We start from the raw sequence: 24695 nt of genomic DNA on the forward strand, positions 1-24695 counted from the left end.
CATTTATGGTGTCAGATGTGAGATGATTTCGTTCCTTATCTATGGTTTGGCAATATTATTTCTTACTTTCCTCTGCCAGAAGGTGTGGCCTCACTAAGGCTGGGATCAGAGAGAGGATCTATGTCTTGTTTACACAAAACAAAAATCAAGCCATCACCTTGTCCTTTTGGTTTGTGAACTTTGCATCACTTTCATGAAGAATATTTAATTATTAATCTTAAAAGTTATACATCTGGAGGAATGTGACAGGTTAAACAGATAAGCTGGACAAGCTCAGTGCATGCGTTGGTTACTGCTCTACAGCTGGGTGAAAATTCTCCTTACAATAACGGCTGATGTTCTGTCTTTTATTGTTATCAACCCCTGACCATTCCAATAGGGGGAATATAGATAGGAGGATTTGCTGTACATAGGGAGACTGCAGAAATAGCTCCTTTGTTTGTAAAAATCGGAATCAGGAAGCCAGGGATAAGAAGCTGTTCTGATGTGAAAACATTGTTAGAGGAGAATATTCTCCCTGTAATATCAGAGATGGGTGCTGAAAGGTAGGATCTTAAGTTTAGCTTCTCAGAAGAGCCCAAAAGAGTTAGATGCTGAGCTGGTATTTTAGACTTCTCTGAAGAAGCCAGTCTACATTCTCATTCAGACAATTAAGTAAGTAAGTGAGCCAATTTTTTTTGCAGCTGTATCCTAAAAGTTTTCCCATTTAAATGTATTAAGTCCATAATTTCAGGAACCCTTTTTGAAAGCCTTGACCAAAGTTGATTCAGTTGTCACTGCCACAGCTGGGTTAATCTCAGAAGTGGCTTGAAGCAGAAGGTGATGGCGCAGGACATAGTAGGCATAGCTGATTCAATCCACATTTCCTTGCGCAGTAAGGCAAGTAACACAATGACTTATAACTAGCATGGTATTGTATAGAGCACCTTACCAATAAATGATGAGGCTCCATGGGCTGAATCTTCTACTAATATACATGACTACTGCACTGTCAAAGCAGTTATCTAAGATGACGTTTTATTCTTTAAGTCCAAGAATCTTTCTGAAGAAATTACGTGACTAAGGGAGAAAAGCTTACTTGTTATGTGTCTTCAGTAAATGAATTTTAAAATGAGGGATTAGAGACTAACAAAGGCTGAAGAGATGAAAGTAAGTTGCAAAATAAATGTGCAGAGGTAGGAGGAAAACCGAATGTGTTAGTTTAAGACTATGATACAGAAAAGTGTGAGCAGATACGAATATTATATGCAGCTGGCAATAATTTATAGTAAAATAATAATAAATTCATAGAGATGAATTCATACAGCTTCACAGGCAATCTACAGATTCATTGTCTGTCCAACAAGATAGGTGATGCACTACTAGTGTTACAGAACAGTCAATCTAACAAAGAAAGAAATGGTTTTGTTCTAGAAATTTGATCATTGATGGGTATTGTCACCCTCAGACTGAAAAGACATTGGTATTCTAGCTACAAGCAACTAATTCTCTAGCCTGTATTCACTTTGAGTACATAAAGCTTTTCATCTAAACTCCTGATGTGCATAGGAATAAGACTCTGATCCCTCCAGCCACTCTTCTGGCCAGTCTGTCTCTGCCATTCCTCCCTCAATCTTCCTCTGGATTTCTGCTGGCTGGATGAAATTCCTCAGCATATCCAGGAGTCTCACAATACATAATCACAACAATGCAGCTATCTGCACTAAGCCAACCAGAACAGATCCTCTGGGCCTCTATGGAAATAGTCTTTCTTTTCACCACTTTGCGGAAATTATAGGAAGACCTATATTTGGGTAATTGGAGGGGGGCATTCTCCAGTTACCTCGGCACATTGTACCAACGGGGAGAAACTATTACTTTACTCCATAAAAAATATGTTCAGTTGTCTAGAAGGATTTGTTGATTATCTGTATGGTTGTTGAGCTATATTCACAGCAAATTTATGCAAATCCTTGTTCATTTATTGGCAATTAACAGCCTTCCACTTCTCAGAGCATAGAGATTTATGTACTTCTCATTGGCTGCAGATAAATAAATACATGGTGACTATGCCAATTGGATTCCCAGGGCAAAGCAAAGTCCAGAAAATCAAAAAGCTGGATCCGCTGGTAAATCATGCCTTCATCCACTGCATGGGATAGATGAGCATGTTGGTGCTATGGTTGGTTTATGCATTAATTTTTGAAAACAAGGGTTTTGATCATATTTGCCTGGTAGATGTTAACACACTGATTTTTACAAAGCTAGCTCATCTGGAGATGGGAAGCTTAGGTTTCTTCCTCAGAGCACTTTTTGCCACCACTAGGGAAGGCTACTGAATCTCTATAGAGTATGTTTTCCTTACAGAAGCTCAAAAGAAACAAATGGAAGATAATGCTGATTTGATTCAAGAGGAATGCATATCAGAGAATGCAGATAACTCTACAGAAGAGCCAATTGAAGGAGGGCCAGATGCAGATGGGGATGGAGAAGAGATGACTGATGGGATAGAGGAGGATTTTGATGAGGATGGCAGCAATGAGCTGGTAAGGAATAACCATGCCATGTCTGTCTATACAGTTGCTACAAGTAACCACAGAGAACCAACAATCTGGGTTAACCAAAAAAGCTCACAGCAGTACTGTGATGTTCTGTAACTAGTACCTACTCTTCATACACTGTAGTATCAAGCATAGGGCCCTCTGAGGATAAACAAGAAAAATATATTTTACTACACTTGGTGATTTTAGAAAGGAAATGAAATGTACTTTAAATTGGTTTACATTTAATGACATGTAGATCGTGGGGGCGGGGGAAGCAACCATGTTTTTCTAACTGGAGCATTTCAAAATCAAATAAGATTCTAGAATGGAGAACTTTCTCATTAGTAAACATGTGTTCCCCCATAATTCCCAGTCCCTGTCTTCCATGTGTATCTTCTGCAGGCTGCATTGCAGGCTACAGATTTTTTTGATGGAAGGATTTTTCCCTAAGAAATGTTTGGCTAAGAAATGTTGGGTTTTCAGCCTGAGCCTGTACCTTTCATGAAATGCCCGTCATGTTGTTAAGCTTCTAAGTTCTTCTAGAGAAACATTTAAAAATATTTTGAAAGTCAGATTTATACTTTTTTCTTCATTCTTAATAAGAATGGATCAGTCACATTGTTTTAGACTCTATAATACTCTCCCTCTCTTCCCAGCTTTGATATTCTTTTGCTTTGAGCAGAAATCACTTCCGTTGCTCAGTGTCACTGTCCCTGCTTGCTTTTTAACATACATTTAATCATGTCTGCGCTGTAAAAATCATTCAGTGATGCCAACAGAAGTCAGTCAGCAATGGGCACAGCTGAACCAACACCAAGTCTGGAGTAACGGGGCATGTGAATAACCAGTGTTTTGTACTGCTTACTGCAAAAGCAATTTAAACCTGCTGCTAATTTGACGGTCTGCACCCCTTTAGCCAGCACAAGGCCCTCTTGAATTTATAAAACCTGAAGAGCATTATGCCCAGAAGAAGCTACTACAACCTGAATCCCCTCATCTTTTAACCTGTGATGTCGAATAGTTGATATTATCACTTTTTCTCAAAGGAACAGGTTGTCCTGTACAGGTATGAGGGAACTCTGTAAGCAGGTGCCACTCTGAATTTGTAGGCAGTTGAAATTTTGTAATGAATAAATAGTTGTAAATATAATATCCCACCATGGCTAATACCTGATCAACTGAAGTGATATTAGCAATAGGGGTGACCACAGTTTAGCAAGACTGGTGGGTTTTGCACTAATTAGGTGTCAGACTCCCTGCTACAGACAACTAAGTGGGGAAGTTAACATACAGTATATTAGCTTCTGACTGTTCAGTGCTGTCATTTCACCCTGTGGGTATGACATATTTAGCATATATCTACACTGTATAATGAAGCATGATGTAGAAGAAATTTTTCATCTAAAAAAGGCCTAAGCAGGAAAGTTTCTAAGAAGCAAGCAGCACAGGAAGACTTCATTAGCAGTGAAAGTCTGGAATCAGCACAGCCACATCTGCTGCTTCCAAGCTAAAAAGCCTTTCCAAGATTTATGTTATGGCATTAGTTGAAGTGCAGTGTGTTGCAGACACAGCTTCAAAGACAGGTCAGAGGCCTGAGCCACACATCTAAGGCACAGGGAGGAACCAGCTCCACTTTCTCTGCGTGCCATTACTGAGCCGCTTGAGTGCCAGGAGGAGGTGGCTCCCTGCACATGGAGAGAGGCGTCCTCTGCCTTGTGCCCCAGCGCTCATGAATGATATCCCCCAAACCCCAGCATGGTGGTAGCAAGGAAAGGCCAAGGAAGAGTGCTTATATGCATCATCTCGGCCAAGTGCACCCCATCCCAGGGCCAGGGCAGTGGAGCCAGGCGGCCTCATGCCTTCCACCTTCCCAGATGCTGGGACCCTCTAGCTGAGAAGCTGGCAGTATTGCACACTTTAAAGCTCAGAACCAAGACTGCCACTGATGTAAAATCCTTGTGTTTTTCACCCTCCCTTGCCATTTTCCTCAGGCTTTGGAAGTGGCCACTTCACCTTAGCTTTCCTCGCTGCTAGGATGGGATAATAACACTTTCTTTCGCAAAGCCTAGGGAGATCAGTGAATGAAAAACTGCTATGGGTTGGATAAAGGATTGTTCTACAAAGGATTATTTCAAAGAAATCTCAGGCAATGGGTGTTTCCCAGGGAGAGACAATTATAAATTGAACTGTGCATCTTTCCTCTACAGTTTTTACCCAAACACTTGGCAGTATTGGCCAGTACTGTTATACTATGAAGCTGGTAGTTCATGATACATATTATAATTTAGTCTGTTTTTCACTTATACTTACACATATTTATGTAGATATAATGGCCAATTCCTGTAAGTTTTACTTTCCACTCCAAACAGCTGTATAACTGGAAAGTCAATAAGACTGCTATCAAATATGTAGTGAATACCCCAGTAGGAATACTTGGGATTTCAGTCTGCTTCTACCTGTTCTGTGCCCTGCTATCTGGCATTACCCTCCATTTTGTGAAAATTAAAGTAGATATATAAGCTTGTTATAAAACAAGAAGTCCTAACAGATGTTATTCTCCTGTTTTATGAAAACTAAGTTATTTAGGAAAAAGAGCTGACTAATAGCTAACGTGTCATTTTGGAACGGAGCCAGTTACAACTCATTTGAGGAAAAAAAAGGGAGGTTTAGCATGAAAAGTGTTAGATGTGAAACAATTAGGACAAACTTTCCATGTGTAAAAACATAACCTCGGACTCAGAATAAGAAATACCCCTCCAAAGGGCATTTTTTCATTAAATCTATAATCTTTTCCAAATATAAAGCTAAAGGGATTTAGGATGATGATGAAAAAAAATCTTTTGTTTCATCACTAAGAGCAGCAGAGCAAATAGAAAAACATTTGAAATGGGAACAGCTAATGTTCTGAAGTCAGTCAGCACCAAAAATTGATAGTGAGTCTGCTAGTCTGAAAAATATTATGAGAGGGAGAGAGCAACATGACTTAAATTTAGATCTTAACGTTTTTTGCAGTGCTTCATATTTAGCTGTAAATCTCCTGCCAAGCCATTTGCCAATAACCTGCTGCAGGACTCTTTGTGCTGAACACAATACTCTGTTGTCTCTTTTTTGTTTCCCCTGTGATCAGCCCTAAGGCTGTCAGTAAAGGGAAGTGTTTAATAAGGACAGACCTGCTGCCAGAGTCCAGATGCTGCCAGAATGGAGCCTCTGAATCTGTGTGTCTTTGGACTAGAGGACTCAAAATATATTTCTTTCTCTATTGCTAATTCTAACTTGCAGAGGAAGTGACTATGCAGGATGCATGCTGTGGGTTTAGGTGGTAGGATCAGTTCTCTAAATTCACACACTGTCTGTTTGGAGGAACAGGTTACTGCACATTAACTGAGTGATGGCAGCTGTCCTCATGCCTGCTTTCAGCCTAGACCAACTGTAAAGAAATGCGAAGTAGTTTAGCCTGCAGTCTAAGTTAAGTCAGGCACAGATTTAAGGAGGCTTTAGCCTCTTCATTTGCCTGCCTGGCTGCACACTCAAAAACACATCACATTCAACAGCTGTACACCTTATTCATCCACAATTTAGATGAGGATGTTGTTCATCCCTGCATTGTCATTTTCTGTGGACTAAAGAGATGCCCACAAACAGTCATTATGGCTCAGCTGAAGTGTGAAAAAGTTTTACGCTACAATAACTTGATTGCCCATCTGAACTCTAATTCAAGACATGCTGCATTTGAAGTATCTGCTACAGTCATCACATGTCACCTCTTGGGAAAGTTTCTTTTGTACCAACTGTTTGCCCACAAATGTGTCTCAGTGTCTCCAGTGCTGCAGACGCTCCAGCTTGAGGATCTTCTTAGAACAATCCCCAGAGACGTTTGCTGCATCGACACACTGAAGAGTTCTTTAAATGGTGATTTCAGATATATGATCCAGCTATGTACGGATATGCTAGGAGAGACTGACAGAGTCAAATAGTTGACTTCAACTTGCTCAGTGAAGAGTGTCATATGCTTCTCACCCACCTGCTCTTACACGTTGGCCTTCCACTGCCCCTTGTAAAAGGGCATGTGATAATATATTGTAGCTATATATATATAAAATAATCACTAACCTGGAATGTAGCTCCTGAGCTTACTCTACAATTCATGTCACTTAACTGTTCAACAGACGCAGCTGGAGCGGATGAAAACTTCAGGTCTGTTTCCTTTGCTCCTTTTAGATAAAAAAACAAGTAGTTGGTTATCCCAGATTTTACAGGAACCATGAATCAGGCTTTCTATCTGCTCCTCGCAGTGAACAGTTTCTAGCTGCAGAGAATTAAAAATCTTTGTGTTGCCTCCTAGCGCGAACACATCCACTCTTACTGCTTTTAATCTAAAGAGTCCCTCAGCAGTGCGGTGTAGAAAACAACACACCTACGCAGCTTCCCATCTTACCTTACAGACAACAAGCTCCTATGAAGAAAGATCTTCATGTTTACTAAATTCACCTCACACACAAATCACAAACAGGCCACAAATCATCAGAACACAACACATCGGTGATACCAAGCAGTTTTCAGGTGCCTGGCATGGCTTTAAATTGTAAGGAGTGGGAAGGAAAACCAATAAGCTCCTCTTAGTCCTGTGGCTGCACAGCAGAAAGCAGAAAAGTCACCTTTGCTGCACACTCCAACACGTCTTGATATTTGTAAAGCAGCTTGGCCTCAGTGCCTCTAAAACCAGCCCCTTCTCTTTACTACAAGTAGTGTTAGCAGTGTGTGGCACGGCTGAGAGCACGCAGGAAAAGCGTTTGTGAATCAGCTTGCGCGTTAGTTTCCTTACTCTGCTGATTTAGCAGCTGGACAACCCAGTGCAGGTCCAGAGCACTTCATATAACTTCTCTGAACTTGTTTCAAATGGCGCTAATCGATCATTGAGGAAGCACTGGCTGAAAATGAACTATAATTTATCATCGCAATCCCCTTGTAAATAACAAAAGTGGCATCCAATTAATTAGCTGAAAGCCTGAAGTATTGTAGATTCAGAAAAAAATCACTTTCGGCTAATGCTTAATAAAATATCAACAAACTAATTAATTGGAATGAGTTATACACAAACACTCATATCTATATTACATTGCCTGAGAAGAATAGTTTCTATCAAACTGTCAGCCTTTCATAATAAATAACTATAATAATAATAGGACAGCAGTGGTTCACTAGTTAAGCATTCAGTAGAGCAAACAGTGTTTTCTGGTAGAGCATGTGATCCCAATGATTTCAAATACAATAGATTTACGGTGTCATAACTCAGATCAGACTCTGGTTAGTGCTTGGCTGGAATTTGAAGGATATATTCACAGTCGCAACATTGTGATTTTATGCTGGTGTAGCTACGTTACAAGTAATGAACCCACACAAGCATTAGGTGGGAGTTCCACAATAATGAGTCATCTTTAATGAGATGTCTTGAGAGGCATTTTTATTAAATTATATCAGAAACAAAAGGTACAGAGACTGTGCAAGGCCCAGTTCTGGTTACAATGTACATTTACCGCAGTTATTTCAACAACAATTATAGTTCTCTTTCTATTAAGTAAATTTCAGTTACATTTACCTCTCAAGGATATTTCATTTCTTGCTCTTGTCCTTTTCTCCACCTCTGCACTGCATGTTTTCAGTCTATCGGATTTGTTTCTAATGTCTGATAGAGAATCATGTTTCAAACATAAATACCAGAAACTGCCAAGACAAAACACTCAGGATAATCCTCTTGCTGCACGGAGTTTCATTATGCAAAAGTAAAAAAGTTATGATAGAATAATGGCTATATTTCTTGTAAGAATTGATGCAAATAGCATTAAAATCAATGGAACCAACTAGTACTTTGGCTAAAGCTCATCAAAAACATTTTCCTCTCTTATAAGTAGTTAAAGGGAAATTAAAGTAATTAATATCAAATCTGTATGAAACAATGACACTTTCTTTACTTTCGTTACTTTGCATGAGAATTCAACAATGAAAATACTCAGCAGAGAGTAGAATAAGATCTACGGAAAGGGAAAAAAAATTGTCTGATGAATTTCATGTACTTTAAGCTAATTTTGCATATCTCAAATATCAAGATTGATAAAATATGTGACTGTGATAGGATTGATAGTACTTAATTTATTATTGTAATCAAACTGGATTTTTCATTGCCCTTTCAGATACATTTTTTTTCTGTCAATAGCATCAGGGCAGAACAGACTGACTCTTCTATTATCAGCAGAATTATGCTGATTAGGCATGTCAAAAAGATCAATAGCTACTGTGACAATTTGCAGCTTGCTGAGTGCACTTATACAGAGTACTAAGAAAAAAAAAGGACAAAACTTCTAACTAATGGTAGTGGCTGAAGCAATGTTGTGCCAGAAATCTTATTTAGATTACTTTAAATATCATTGAGACCAAGCAAAATTTAGTCTTTTCGATGCACTGAACATTTTAGACTTCATTGGAATCTTGCTTTCTGTATCAAGGGAAACATGAAGCTCTTCATTCCTAAGACAAATGAATAGCTAAAAGATTGTGCTCACTTGATAAATATCAGTGCAAGATGTTTGTACTTGAGCAAACTAAGAAAGTCATTAGGGGCAGCATACCCGACAGATACTAATGTGTTGTACCTTCCAAAGCTGCAGTAAATCTAATAACCTGTGACTGAAAAAATGGAGAAAGTAATAAAAGCATGTCATGAAATCAAAAATTGTAAGAAACTTCCTGACATGCCCTTTTGTTATATGTAATATATGCAATAGCACAGTAGACTTCGTTGTTCACACGCTGTTGTATGAGTGAGTCATTGGAAAGGCCTTGCTACCAGCTCCTCCTCCCCATTTTTCCTGGCAGTCAATTTCTCAGAGAAAGACTTCCTAAGTGGTGTTCAGGGTTTTAACCAGGTTACTCCTGACTGACTAGATAATATTTTTCTAATTATTATTTACATCCTATCCCCTACATATCACATGGGAACCTGCAGAAAATGCAAGCACTGTTATCATGCACCTTGTGTCTCTCTTTCTGCTAGACTTTCCTGCCTATAATTGCATATTTGTAAAATGAATGAGCAAAATAATTTCCTCACCTTTCACATCTATTCCTCTGAACTTGCTCTATATTATTTAGTCCCCAATTTAAAAAAAAAAAACTGAAAACCATAAAAAATTTAAAACATTTATAATGTAAATAATATAATTAATTTACAGCCATTAGAATCTTACAGTGTTGATGCAAAAGAGCTTGAAAAGAATGTTGTTTTCTTCTGTTTATCTTTTTTTTAAGCAAAGGATGGGGAATCAGGAAGTTTGGGTCTCATTCACAGCTTTGCCACTGAGCCAATGCGGTGGGCAATGCGTCTCAGCAGATGGAATGTGCATGTAGACTCAGCCCCTCTTTCTGAGGTCAGACCAATAGGTGCCTTTGGGCCTACAGCCAACATGTGGGAAAGGAGCATTCCCCAAATATACGGCTTAAACTTATAAAAATTATATGCTTTCCTGTCAAGAAAATTACAAATTTTATTTTTCCCGTTGAACAACATCGAATATACTCTTCAATGAATTTGTTTTACTTTTTCATTGCACCCTGCCATCAGTCTTGACCTGCCTGAAGTTTCAGTCATCATTTAACTTCCTACATTTTCTACCAAGAATTATTAGCATGGCCTCCCTTTTTGAGGTCTGTCTATATGCAAGGCAATTCTGGACAGGTCCTGTCAGACCCAGCAGGATGAACATTAATAAACCTTGCCAGCAGCTTCCAGCGTAATGCCCAGGCACATATAGCAAGAGCAGGAAATGTGTGTCATCTTCTCCCCTTAAAGGGGGCTTATAAGAAAGATGGGGACAGACTTTTTAGTAGGCCCTGTTGCAGCAGGACAAGGGATAACGCTTTTAAACTGAAAGAGGGTAGATTCAGACCAGATATAAGGAAGACATTTTTTACAACGAGGGTGGTGAAACACTGGAACAGGTTGCCCAGAGAGGTGGTAGATGCCCCATCCCTGGAAACATTCAAGGTCAGGTTGGATGGGGCTCTGAGCAACCTCATCTAGTTGAAGATGGCCCTGCTCATTGCAGGGGGCTTGGACTAGATGACCTTTACAGATCCCTTCCAACCCAAACTATTCTATGATTCTATGATTCTCCTACACCCTGTTAATCCCACTGAGCACAGAAGAACCACCCATGTTCAGCAGTTTAACTGGGGTACATCCTTTCTGAGCCAATAAATGGATATAAATAGTAAACAGAGGGGGGCGGGTATTTTGTTTGCTTTACTTGCTGAGAACTATTGTAAGAAATAGTCACAAAATTAGGGTATTTAGACTAATCTAAGTAAAGCCTGGTTATAGCCCAATTGCTGCATGAGGCTTGTCCTAAGTACACTCATTTAGCAAGTGCCTGTCAATACAGAGTACCAGCTTGCATGTGGGATTTACATTCTCACAGAAGTTTGGCGATATGTCTATTTGGAAACACTAGTATGGGTGATATCTTGGCAATATATCTGATAGGTAAAAGAATTTCTAATTAATTCTGCACTGCTTAGCATGTTTTAATGTTTTTTAGAAATTGTCTAAGTACTTTGTGTCAAGCTCATGCATTGCCTTTTTGTGGACCTGTGTTTTGAAAGGTTAGCTTGTGTACTTTCTGTATTTTGGGGGGAAGGGGGACTCTGTTGTTTGTTGACCCACTGTCAGTAGATTTATCATTATTTAATATTTATTATTTATTTTTGTGCTAATTTCACCTTGAGTTTGTTTGAGGTTTTTTGGGGGAGCTATGTGTTTAACTTAAGCTTTTAGGTAAGAATAAGATAGTCATGGTGCTTGATGTTTCTGAGACATCAAAATATTTAATTTTAATGGCTCAGCTTCAACTGTCAAAAACAACTGTTGTGCCTCCAATTTAAAAAAAAAAAAACCAAACAAAAACCAAAAAACAACCAACCTGTGAATTGATTCAGAGGCAAATAACGTTGTCAGATGAGGCCAAAAATTCTCTCAGATGTGTAAACAAAATACTTGCCTAAATGAACTGAATTCCTCTCTGATATAATGTAATTGACCTTAATATTCAGTACTAGTGGCCTGGTTATGTTTATTCTATCTAAGTAAATCAGAATTAGCTCCACAGATTTTGCTAGCCTAAAATTCATGACAGTAGAGTCAACCTCTGAGTGCAGTACAGAAATGGGGACAACCAAACACACACCACCCAGAAGCAAACCTAGATCCCTTTTCCGGGGAGGTGATGGAGGCTTATAAAAAAAGATCGCAAGCTTTTTGCTGTAACTTGTGGCTGGTGAAGAAACATCAGATTTAATTGAAGTAACTCACCACTTTAAATATGAAGACTGTTTTCAGTTTCCACCCCTGAATATTTTTGCCAATGTAATTTTCACCAATTCTGGTGGAGTCGCTCTTCTTTTACATCCCTGTATTTTGGTTAATTCCAGTAGACTAATTTGGTTAATTCCAGTAGTTAATTCCAGAGTTTGGTTCACTCGTTATTTGCAACCAACATTCTCCAGTCCTGTGTAGAGAGAACAGGCATCAGAATAGTAACCTAGCACAGATACCAAAGCAGCAGTACAAGGGAAAGTGGTGAGAGAACGGGAGGAGGACACTGGTGTTCTCTAGGCTCTCACTGGGACACTGAAATCCTCCACAACAATTCAGGCCAACCATTGGGTCTGTGTTTGGCTATGGATTTGAGCCTATCAGCTTAATCCTCAAATTCTTAGATTTAACTGAAATTGAGCAATTGCCATGCATCACACATTTTTCCTAGTGTGTCAGTCTTTGAAAGTAAATAGCTTTAGTTCCCCTAGAAAACACTCATTTCACAGGCTTTATCAGTATGCTTGAGCTTCAAGAATGCTGAATGAAAAACCCTCAGAGGAAACATTCTTCTGTCAAAAGTCTTCACGCAAGTAAAGAGGGGTAAACACTGAAAAGCCGAAAGGTGGTTATTTTTCCATATAAAAAGACACAAATTTTAAATGTTTTTATTTTTTCAACACAAATTGCAGAGCCACTGCAGTTAGTGACCCAATTGTTCCAAAAGGTCTCAGTTTTTTGAGAAAATATAAATGTGTTACTAAGAAGATTTTCTGCATGATTAATACCAAAACATGAAAGGCAGATTGAATTTATCTCACATAGGCATTTACAGACCTCAGAAAAGGGAAGTTATTTAGAAGGTGATAGAACTGTAATTGCCATTTCAACAAAAAAGCAATCAGTGAGGAATAAAACAAGCTCAGTCTGCCAAAATGAAGATTTGGAAGTTAATCAAATGCCATCTTAGCCAGCCTGTTATGCTGATATGTGTATCTGAAGTTTCCAAATTGTTGTTGCTATTGATTTCTAAAAGTACACTACAGTTTTATAATGTCTTTCAAAAAGAGTAAGTTGTGTTCCAGCCCCAACAAACAGAGAATCAAAAGGCTAAATTCTTCTCTGCTTCCTCTTTCCAGGGTTATACTAATCCCTTCTCAGCTATTAGAGGATTCTGCACCATTTGCAGACCACAATGTAACCCTGGGTCCACCATTTTGCTTTGTAATTTTTATTTTTAATGGAATGTCTCTTGAAATCCTCACAAAACAAAAATGTTATGCACTACTATGCACTTTACATTCAAATAAGTATTATGCAGGAAAACACCAAGCAAAAGCTGTTTAAAATAGGACCAGGTTTTATTGTCATTTCCATCTGGATCATATTGCCAAACCAAGTCTTTCACAGCTAACAGTCTTTCGCAGGTAACTCTACAGCCTGTATGTTTAATTGACTGTCTTAATTCAGTACACTATTGTCACCATTTAAGTATCCATTGTGCATCATTGTTAGTCTCATCCCTCTCCTCCTTCCTACATTTTACTCTGAGCTTTCCTGGTATCTCTGTCATCTCATGCTAAATGCTTCCAACTGCTTCCTCCAGCAAACTCTCCTCCCTATTCCTTCTCTATTAATTTGCTTTTTACCTTGCTCCACCTGGTCTTTATGTCGAGTAAAACTTCTGCCTCCAAGTAGCTGAAAAATCTCCTGTTGATTAGATAGGACATTCCTGCTCTCATTACCATCATTGCATACAATTTCTTTTTCCTGCATGGGTGCACTCTGTTTTTTGATACCTATCTAATCCCTAATTTGGCAATGCTAGGAAACTTTACCAGGTGCTTTCTGTGTAATTAGTTTAAGGTAGTTCTAGTACTACATAAGGTCCTACTTTCATATATTTTAAAAACATACTACTTAAAGTGTAGACATAGTGAGTGGCCTCAGGGTACAAGTTTTAGTAGTTCCTTTACACATTAAGCCATGTGTTCAAACCTACACCCTTGGCATTGGTAAGACAGGAACTATTGCCTTTGGCATTCATACTAATTGGACCACCACCTCACACCGGGGAATTCCTACTCCTCACATTGAGCAGAGGTTAAATCAGTAGGAATTTTATTCTACAACTTTTTGACAGAAGCCTGCATCCTAAAACCACCTCCCTCGTAGCATTCAGAATGATCAAGGCCAATCCTTACCATGCATCTTGCTAGCACTGTTAGAATTGCTTCTCATTGAACAGGCCCAATCCTAAGAAGCAGAAAACACCTAGTGATCTCCAACGAGAGTCATACCTCTGGGAAGTCATTATGAATATTCACTCATATTCAGGGTTAAAGGAAAGTAGGACATTTTCCCCTTTGCTATATTTGGCACTGGATCCCAAGAAAGTGTTGAGTTGCTCTGAAGGCACACTGGTACAAGCTGATGGAATTCTGTGGACAGCATCAGTGAGGCCTTACTGCATTTGGTTTAGCTTTTGTGCTATTCCCAATCTCACCTTATATCAGCAAAGAGAGAACATTAAATGGAGTGGTGGTGGGAGGAGCATGGCTTCACCATGGGGTAGCCTTGTGAGTATATTCTGGGTAAAGGCTTCAGGGCAGCAAGTGCTGAAAAAGCACCACCTTCCCACCTTCCACGTTCTCCTGCTTGGAGATCCCGCAGCCCACCCCACACTCTGCAGAAGGTCCAATGCCTCCAGCTTCAGATCACTCCCACTGTCACCAGAAACTACGCTACCAGTCCCTCTGTCTTCTCTTACAGCTAAAAAGGACCCTGTAGAGAAGGATTTTGCTGCAAAAAAGTAGTAGAGTAGGAGGAAAACTCACAAAGTGAGGTGGACAGATCCACTTCTTTCCCTCCTCCTCCTTGCTGCCCTCATAGCCCCTCTCAACAAAGCTCTCAAATGACCATGGTGACTCTAATCCCAAAGTTGTTCCTTCAGCCTCACACCTGACCGTCATCTCAACTGCAGTATGTCCTCACTGACACTCTCCAAATATTAGATCCTGTCTCCACCACTACACCCAACAGTATTCATCACAAATCTGCCTACATAGGACTCTGAGAAAGAAAAGATATGTTGGTCTAGGGGAAAAATCAGTATTTGATAAGGCTATCTCATTCTTCCAGTTGATTTTTATTGGGCAAGCAAGTGAAACAGAGCATTTTAATACAAAGGAGAGAGAAGTTTGTTTTCACTGATGAGGAAAACAGCCATTCTCACATGTACTCACATAAGTACTAACACTTCAAAGCAATTAAATTGTTCATTGAACAGAAAAACGACTCTGTAGTGTTTTCAGCAATTAAAGTATGATTGACAGAGTACAAAAGATAATGAGTAGGTTTCATCATTTGAAGAAAGGTTTGAAGAAGGTGCAACTGCTTCCTTTAATTATTCTTTATTAATATTTACCAAACTGTATAATTCCTCCCATTTGTTGTATGCAGTGAATATTCTATCACTAGCTCATTATAAAAAGTTTTGCTTTAGTGTCATAATTTTGTCTGTCATGTTTTACAAGTGTTACGAATTACAGCAGCAAACCTGTAATGCACATTCATATTCTCCTGCTAACACCTAGTGAACTGAGTGTTTACATTTCATATGGGGGCATTATACAAAATCACCTATATAACTGTGTTACTTAATCAGAGATTTCATCCTTTAAATCAAGGGTCAAAGTGCAAGGTATATTTCAAATGAACACAGCTGTGGAGTCAATGTGATAGCTAATACAAATTCAAGGTTCTTTGGTAAGCCCTATTCGTTGCTTGTGGATTTCCATTTATGATGATGAATGCTATGTAAAAGCCAATAGAAGCACGTGCCCCCATGGTACCTCACAAACATAAATTACTGGGTTTTGCACTCAGTGTGAGCTGCCTGCTTAACAGAAAGGAAGGATATTGTCTTGAGTTAGAAGCAGCAAATAAACAGAATGGCAGTTTTCTCCACTACTTTCTGTAATGCATCCTGATTTTTCTCATTTTAGGGAAATAATCTCGATCAATAATGGCTAACAAAGATTTGGGTTTTTTTTAAAAAAAGTCTTTTCTGCAAACACATTCAGTTTTCCACCTCCTTGGCTGTCCAGAAAGTAGATTTCATCATCAGAAAAAATTATTACAGATGACACAGAGTATGGCATCCTAAAGGACATATTAGTGGCATCCATGGACCTGGATTCAGTATTCTCAGTTGTACAGATAACAGTATAGGAGCGAACATCAGATGCAATCAAAGCAATCACACTACAATTGCCGTTTGAGGTAGTGCAAGTATGAGGGCCAGTGTTGTGAGTGAAAGGACAGTGCAGCAGCTGCATTTTAATGGGGCTTGCAGTTGTTTTGCAGAAAGCGATGTATGGCGGTCACATAACCCACTGACAAAGACTAGTCAGACACCATCAGCAACCTGGGAAGGTGTCAGGCACTGAGTCTCCTACTCAACAGAAGCTTGACAGAGGTAGAAATGTGATTTTAGCTCAGACTAAGCAGTGGTCAGGATTAGCTTCAGATACCTCCCTTACAGCTATTAAATTCAAAAGACCAGTCCTAAGAATGGGTTTGTCTGGAAGGAAAAAGAGGCAGGAGAGCAAGAAGAAGGATTTTGAGGCTTTGGGTTTCAAGCTCATGTATATATGTGCACCATCATCTATCCATCCACTGTTTAGCTGCATTTTCTGGGAATTTCTAAGATTAATGTTATCATGAAAGCCATTCAGAGAAGCCAATTGCTTAAAAACAGATGCATTTTGTAGACGAACATCTTGCATATAGAATCACAGAATCATAGAATGGGTTGGGTTGGAAGGGACCTTAAAGATCACCTAGTTCCAACCCCCTACCATGGGTAGGGACACCTTCCACTAGACCAGGTTGCTCAAAGCCCCATCCAACCTGGCCTTGAACACTTCCAGGGATGGGGCACACACAGCTTCTCTGGGCAACCCGTTCCAGTACCTCACCACCCTCATAGTGAATAATTTCTTCCTTATATTCAAACTAAATCTACCCTCTTTCAATTTAAAGCCATTACCCCTTGTTCTATCATTACAGGCCCTTGTAAAAAGTCCCTCTTCAGCTTTCTTGTAGGCCCCCTTCAGGTACTGGAAGGCTGCTATAAGGTCTTCCTGGAGCCTTCTCTTCTCCAGGCTGAACAACCCCAACTCTCAGCCTTTCTTCAGAGGAGAGGTGTTCCATCCCTCTAATCATTTCTGTGGCCCTCCTCTGGACTCGCTCCAACAGCTCCATGTCCTTCTTCTGTTGGGGGCCCCAGAGCTGAACACAGGACTCCAGGTGGGGTCTCACAAGAGCAGAGTAGAGGGGGAGAATCACCTCCCTTGACCTGCTGATCATGCTTCTTTTGATGCAGCCCAGGATACAGCTGGGAGCTGCAAGCACACATTGCTGGGTCATGCTGAGCTTCTCAGCAACCAACACCCCCAAGTCCTTCTGCTCAGGGCTGCTCTCAATCCATTCTCCGCCCAGCCTGTATTTGTGCTTGGGATTGCCGTGACCCATGTGCGGCACCTTGCACTTGGCCTTGTTGAACCTCATGAGGTTCACACAGGCCCACCTCTCAAGCCTGTCAAGGTCCCTCTGGATGGCATCCCTTCCCTCCAGCATGTTGACCACACCACGCTCGTTGGATGCTCTTATTGCATATAATTACTGTGGGGTAAACCATACAATAGATTCTATAACGTCCATATTCTGTGGGACATTTCTCTAATCTACAAGGGAAGATGTTAATCATGTACATCTTTTGTGTCATTTAGTCATGGTGCATTCCTAATACTGTCTCCCAAGAACATATGCTGAATTTACACTCTCATATAGTAAGATTTATTCCTGTACATTTAGGTCTGGAAGATGAGCATGGTAAAGAAAGTCCATCACACTTTTCCCATAAACCCTGTGAGAAGGAAACTAGATATTTATGGGGAAGAAGGAATATATCCTGTTGTTTACCCTTTTTCAGAACTGTAAGGAAAAACAAATAAACCAGAGCAGGGAAGAGGCTGAGCTCTGTTTGGATCCAGCTAGCAGACATCAAAACTCATGCCTCCCGCAGACAAGTAAAGTCCACCTGAACAAGTCTAGAAAATAGCAGCATCCCCCCTGCCACAGAAGCGGTGGTCACCATTACAACTTCCAGTTGCTCGAGGAGGCTGGGGAGAGGCGGGTAACCCACCTTGTTCTAAAAGAATGGTGCTTGCAGGTCTTCACCATATATCGAGTTTGCCTTCTCATAAAAGGCTTTTAGGAGAAATACAGAGTGCAAACTATTCCTACTGCATCATGCTTGGTGACTATGAAGCACAGAACTTAGAGGAAATGGTCACCTGGCATGTGATCTGATGGCCAGGATCTCCCACATGTAAAATGTCCTTTACATGCAGGGCATTCTTAAAGATCTACAGATGTAAAGATTGGAATTATCTAGGCTTTGAGGGGAGGTAAGTGATAAAACCATTAAACCTCTGAAAGAAAAGGTGGAAAACTCTCTAGATTTTTACTGAATTTCATCTGATTTACTCCATCATTTTTAGTGATTATAGTTTGGGGCCCATTAAGTAGAACTGCACTTTCATTTAGTGAGGTGTTTAATATTTAATGTTGGCTTTCCAATGTTATATACATTGTAAGAGTGTAAATTTAAAATTAATTGAATCTAGTATAATTTGAATCTGGTAAAAATACTAGAAGGCTCATACTGGAACTATAATAACAGTAGCAATAACATTTCTGGAAGACTGAATTACAGTGTTATGCCTAAGAAGAGCGTTTCCAATAGCTCATGCTCAAAAAACTACCCAGATAGGGAAAAAAACAGCAGAAATAATTTCAGGTGGAAAATGAACCAATAAATATTCCATAACCTATCTCCAGCTTTTTTCAGAGATTATGATGGCAATTAGGACAGTATATACTGTTTCTTTGATATTGTCTACGGCTGCCAAGGCTATATGCTCAGTCGGGTTATTCAATTCTTAAAATGCACTATGTTCAAATCACGCTTTCTAAAGTGGTTTTCTGTTAGAACTACATCAAATGAAAGCCATATTGCTGGCTTAAATGTAATTCAGTTCATCCTTGTTGTGTCAGGATGTTTTTTATATATATAACAGGAAGGAAATGAAAAGATTAAAAAAAGCATTAGTCATCATGAGGAGTTTTAATATCATCAGCACTAACACAAAGCCAGCTGATAAACTGCATACTATTCAGAAGAAAGAAATAGAATAAAATTAGTATTGCATTACACTAGATTAATCATAGCCCAGGGTTACTGTCATTCTATGGAAAATAAAAGCTTGACTATTTCAGATTTTAAAGTTTCTTCTCAGCCTTTAAGGTTATTTGCCTTAAGAGGCAAATAACAAGCCCATGTACTGAAGGAAGAACACAAGATTTTGGGCTGGTGGCATTGGTAAATTTTTATCATTGTTTCTAAACAACAGCAAAGCAGCATTGATGACTGGGATCCAGATGGTTAGCAGTAACACTTCATAATAGTAACCTAATGAAGCTTTTTAGTGCTGGTGACAGGTAAATGCTTGAAAGGTTTATGGCAGGGAAAAAGCTTCAATAAAAAACCTTGAAAATCTGTCTCTCTTCTTACTTGCATAATTATTGCTTTTTATAATGGCATAATGGAACAGCAAAGCATAGGTGAAGGAAAGGCTGGAAAAGAGGAACTCTCTCTGGAGCTAATAGGATGTACAGTGGGATTTTTTTTACTTCTTGTAAGATGAATAGCTACTTAACAACCATTAGGCCTCTCTCAGACTTAAGGAGAGAATTTAAAAATCTTTTTCATGTAGGTAAGTCTGTCTAGGGATCAGGAGCTAAAAGTAGAGGAGATGAATATTTTTCTCTATGCAAGTAAAGAATAATAGTTTCAGGATATTTTAGCTGAACGAAGAAAGTTCTGGGATCTCTCACATGAGCTTTTCTCCCTAATCCTCGTTACCCGTGAAGAGTACGACCAGAAATCTGGTGCTCCCTTTGCAACAAGGGAGAAATCTGATGGCTGGCTGCTTCAAAGGGCAGGGGGCCAGTCCTGCAGGGACTCTGATGTTTCTGATAAAACCTTTTTCATTGGAAAACCAGGTTTTTAATAAATGGATATTTTAACAGAAATCGTCCCTCTTTTTCTGGGGAGGAAAAGAAAAAGGCAGACTTAAAACTCACTGAAGTAGGGGGAAATTGGTTGAAAAGAACATCTGGAAGTTTTTCAAGTTTTGATCAGAGGTGCACCAGGTTTTGTCAGCTGTTTTCTGTTTCAGTTATAGAAAATGATACTACCAAAAAAAAAAAAAAAGTGAAGAAGAAATTGAATGAAAGATATTTTTCCTGTCCAAAGTAAAAAAAACTTATGTTGAAAATTTCACTTAAAAAAAGAAACCATCTATTTCTGTTAACATTTTATACTGTCAGTTTTCCAAACAGATGTGATGATTGGGAAAGTGTTGTCAGTTTTTCTGTGGGTAGGTGGAGCTCGTATGTCTTATGCTCCCCTGCAACATCACTGAATGCCTAGTTGAAGCTGGAAGCATTAATGGGTCACGTAGCAGGACTGCCAGATTTTTAGGTCCAACCTGCTTCCCTCAAAAGACCCTCAAAAGTATTGGCTGACACTGGAATTTTGCTGTTTCACACTGTGGCTGGTAAAACAACAAAAGAGATCAAAGGATATGCAATTAAAGCCTACAGCATGTACACAACAAAAATAACAAAATAGACAATGTCACAAGGGAAGCCACTGAGGAAAGATCCATCAATCTGGTAACTATGAGCATTGGTGAAAGCACACAGTCAATGTAAATGGTCTAGAATAAGGTGTATAAACAGTGCGGTGAGACTGAAGCAAAGAATCCTAAACACAATTTATTTAGATTGAATGCTATTATGCAAATAAAGCGTTTCATTGCAAAGCAGCTAAGATACATTCTTCTATTTTCTGCTGCTAAAACAGAAATTATTCAGCAGTTGTTCACATAGCATTATTGAGGGGAGGTATACTTCAGCCTCAACAGCTCCTGCTTGATTCACTGTGGTTATTTTGGGCCATGCAGTCTAACTTAGGACTGTTGCACAGTCCAGATTGTCCACTGCTGTAGAGACATGACTTTTCTTTTAGCCCTCAAAGGTTTAAGGTGGGAAAGTCTGATAGATATCGATATTTAATCGATTTGTGAGAAAGTCAAGTCATAGTCCTCTTCCCTCCTTTCCCCAGTTGTCTTGGCTTCCTTTTGAGGTTCTGCTGGAGGAAATTCTGTGCCTTCATACTAAAGCGAACATTTCATTTCTCAGTTTCTACAGATCAAGTGATGAGATGTCACGTGTGAACCCCCTGAAGGCTGAGAAGAGAAACTCTGACTTCCCCACAGAAAATCGTGAACTGCGGTTTCTTACTGGCTAGCAACACCTTTGATTCAATTTGTATGAAAACTCAATTTACTTATTAAAATGGACGTTATTGTTCAAATATTAGAAACTCCATTTCTTATATGTTCTAAGCTGTACAATTGTCAGATTTTTATGGTTTAGATTGTAAATGTGTTTTTCTCTGGCTAATTATTGGTATTATTTTTTTAATTTTGATGTCTTAAAGGCCAATGTACTGTATCATAATAATATGAAGGACATATTTAACAGGTGTGGGAAACACTGTATACAAATGTATATTTCTAAAAGCTATTTTTATGATTAGCATGTTTTACTGTTTTACCATATTTAGAGTCAGGTGATATTGCACTTCTTTGTTTACAGCTTAATTCAAACAAGATCACAATTAAATACATTGTATGGTATTTTCCATTATTTTATTTATTATATTCGTCATTGGAAATAATTATGTTTACTAATAGGGATAGCTGCTAAATAGTGAAAATGTCAAAATAAGAAAGCAATCTTTGATAAACTGTAAATTGGATCCTCCTGTAAGTCCCTTTCTTCAGATAAGCACTCTGTGATGCCATTCATCAGACAGTTGTTACAGCTGTTCCTGCAAGTCTCTGAAGGCAGTTTGTTGTTACCATATGGAAAGTTTACAGGACAGTCAGTCTCCTGTCTAGCCAGGTAAATTACTTATAGACTGACAATATCTGACAGCCTGAGGTAGCCTACTGATTACTTTTTGGTTTATTTTCTGGCAGTAGTCTTTCCATTCCCGAACACCTAAAGCCCTCCTAAAAGCCTGCAGCTGGAATAATTAATTATTACAGATGTTGTAGGGGGAATCTCAGTATAGAATTTCTTAATAAACCATATTTCCTTTCAAACAGAATGGATGTATTATTTCTCTTGTGTTACTGAGATATTAAGGGTATCAAAGTACATATGATATAGGCACAAAGTCTCTAATAAAAGTCCCAACTTGTTCACCATCCCAAAGCTAGACCTCCTTAGTGCTGCCGTTGACATGAAACAAGGAATAGATATTTATTTATCTACATCCTTATGTGAAATATACTCCTACAGAAAGAGACATGTCTTTAAAGTGATTGCAGGGGAAAAAATTATTTAATAGCTACAGCCTTCCAAGAGGGAGAGACGTTAATTTAAGAAGTAACTTACAGAGTCAAATGGAGCTCAGAACCAGCTGTGTGCCAGTTTGCAACACGGAGCCCTGATGTCCACTGATATTCGTGGCCACAGATATTTGGTATTTGGTATCATCCAGCACCACAAAGATGAACCCTTGCATTGTCCTTTCAATCATTCTCTGTAGGCTGAAAGCAAGAGAAAAATAAAGGTACCAGAGAGACTTTTTAATAGATCAAATTTTCAATTTCTATAAAAAACAGCAGTTTCTGAGACGATAGGTTCACCTCAAACAGTGGGGGGATGAGGAGGTGGGAGCTCAAGGTCTCCAGTCATGCTTCCAGCATGGGGGCCATCATCAAAGAAGGACTGATATTCTTCAAACATTTGGAAGAAGAGCATACATTTGAATTTAATTATCTATTACTCAGTGGGAATTTACTTCACTAGGAGACTATGTAACATAGCACTCTCAGTTATGTTTGTGTATCTTATATTTAGCTTGTCTATTGTCTGTGGAGTTACATGGTTTACCTAAGTGCTGAGTAGTACTTAGCTATTTAATTAAGGAAAGAATAGTATAAGTAGTTATGCCTAAGCATAAAGAATCACAGCTTCAGAATCCACCAAGGCTGACTCTCCCAGAAAAGTGCAGCAAAAAATATTACTTCTGTGTAAGCGAAGTGTTAGGTCAAATCAAAGGGTGAAATATTTCTCCACTTTCTATCTATTAGTGTAGGTAATGATAATTTTAAACTGTAAAAATGCAAAAAGAATTGCCATTTTGGGATCTCTATCTTTGGCTGACAGCTAAAAAAAAGAACTCCAAACCTTAGCAGCTCAACAGGCATTTTGCCCATTTCAATTATGTAAACTCTTGGCTGACTTAAAAGATGCAGAATGTCATCCAAGGAGATCAGTTCTGATGTTGGTGTTAATAAACTACGTATGAGAAACAGCTAGGTGTATCATCTCTTCACCACCTCCATTCCAAATGAGCTAATAATCACAGAAAGCACTCTATTAGATTTTTACAAATTCTTTCCAATCATTACCCTTAGATTATATATTCACAGAAATGATTGCACAGTCATAATGTCGACACTGTTTCACACCACAGTTTAAGTCCTGAATATATTTTGAACACAGAAAGGCACTCTGATAACACCATGAGGCACTACTTCATTTGCAAGCCAGAAGCTTTCTGTGCTGTGCAGTCGATTACTAGAAAGGTTTCTTAATGGCATGTTTGCTTCAAATCACTACAGAGGATGCTGGTAGAGTCAACAGAGCTTGATAGGTCTTTACTTTTCATGTATGCGGTATGCTCAGTGTTGTTTGCCATCACTACCTATACTTGTTTTACATGGGTTTTGTCAGTTGTGGGGTTTTTTAACATTGCTCATCCCTTGCAAAATGGAAGAACAGGAAACATAAAGGATCTTGTCAATCAGTTTGGAGAGTCAACAGTCTTATAAAATCCTTTATGGACAGTCCTGAATTAAACCAATTCATTTTCTACACAGACCTATATGCTCTGTGTATTTCAGATATTTGTTTCAAACCTGTGCAGCTGCATGAATGGAAGATATTTACTAAAAAGCTTTAAAGTTTGGATCAAGAAAAAATATTTTTACTTTTGTAAACTCTTGTATTACATATTGTTGCGGTTCTTATTAGTTTTCTCTGTAGATCCATCTTTAGTTCTGAAAAATCATTGTACTTAAACTATGTAGATAGCTACAATCTTGTAAGCAGTCATATTTTTAATAGGTGCCACTGCAAGTTAGAATTAAAACATTCAGGGTTTGCCCATGTAGAGCAGATTGATGGTTCATTACAGTTTTCTTTAAAATGTTGTAACATAATTTTTACATGTCTGTAAATAAATATTTTCTCTGATTTATGCACTAATTCAGTTTTGTAATTTCTTCTCTTAAAATGTGACTGTAAGAAACTTTCCAGGAAAAATATATTTCTCTCATGGAAAAATACCATTTAAAGCTCTGTAATACAACTGTTCTTTGCAAACTTTCCAAGCAGAACAAACAGAAACAGGCATCCATAGTATGAAGCACTTATCTTCAGTAAGAAAGATGTAGAAAAATGTAGTAAATACTGCTATTATTTTAACAGTTGCAGAAATTTAAGGACCAGTCCTGTGTTAAAAAAAGACTGAGAAGAAATGTGACAAACTTCCTAAAAAGAGGAAATTCTTCAGTGGAGTGAGAGAAAGAGAG

The 24695-nt window shown here is 38.8% G+C and overlaps 1 protein-coding gene across 1 annotated transcript in view; it reads left to right on the forward strand.

The window, feature by feature from the left end:
- Positions 1–22169, forward strand: part of RALYL (RALY RNA binding protein like) — a 406804-nt gene extending 384635 nt beyond the window's left edge. Inside the window, exons 10-11 of the mRNA XM_075495737.1 lie at positions 2347–2525; positions 21223–22169. Of these exons, the coding sequence (XP_075351852.1) occupies positions 2347–2525; positions 21223–21240 (197 nt within the window). The 3' untranslated portion in view covers positions 21241–22169. The remainder of the gene's footprint in view (positions 1–2346; positions 2526–21222) is intronic.
- Positions 22170–24695: the final 2526 nt, after the last annotated feature.

Source organism: Mycteria americana, chromosome 2 (assembly GCF_035582795.1).
Source record: "Mycteria americana isolate JAX WOST 10 ecotype Jacksonville Zoo and Gardens chromosome 2, USCA_MyAme_1.0, whole genome shotgun sequence".
In the NCBI taxonomy this organism is placed as follows: domain Eukaryota; kingdom Metazoa; phylum Chordata; class Aves; order Ciconiiformes; family Ciconiidae; genus Mycteria; species Mycteria americana.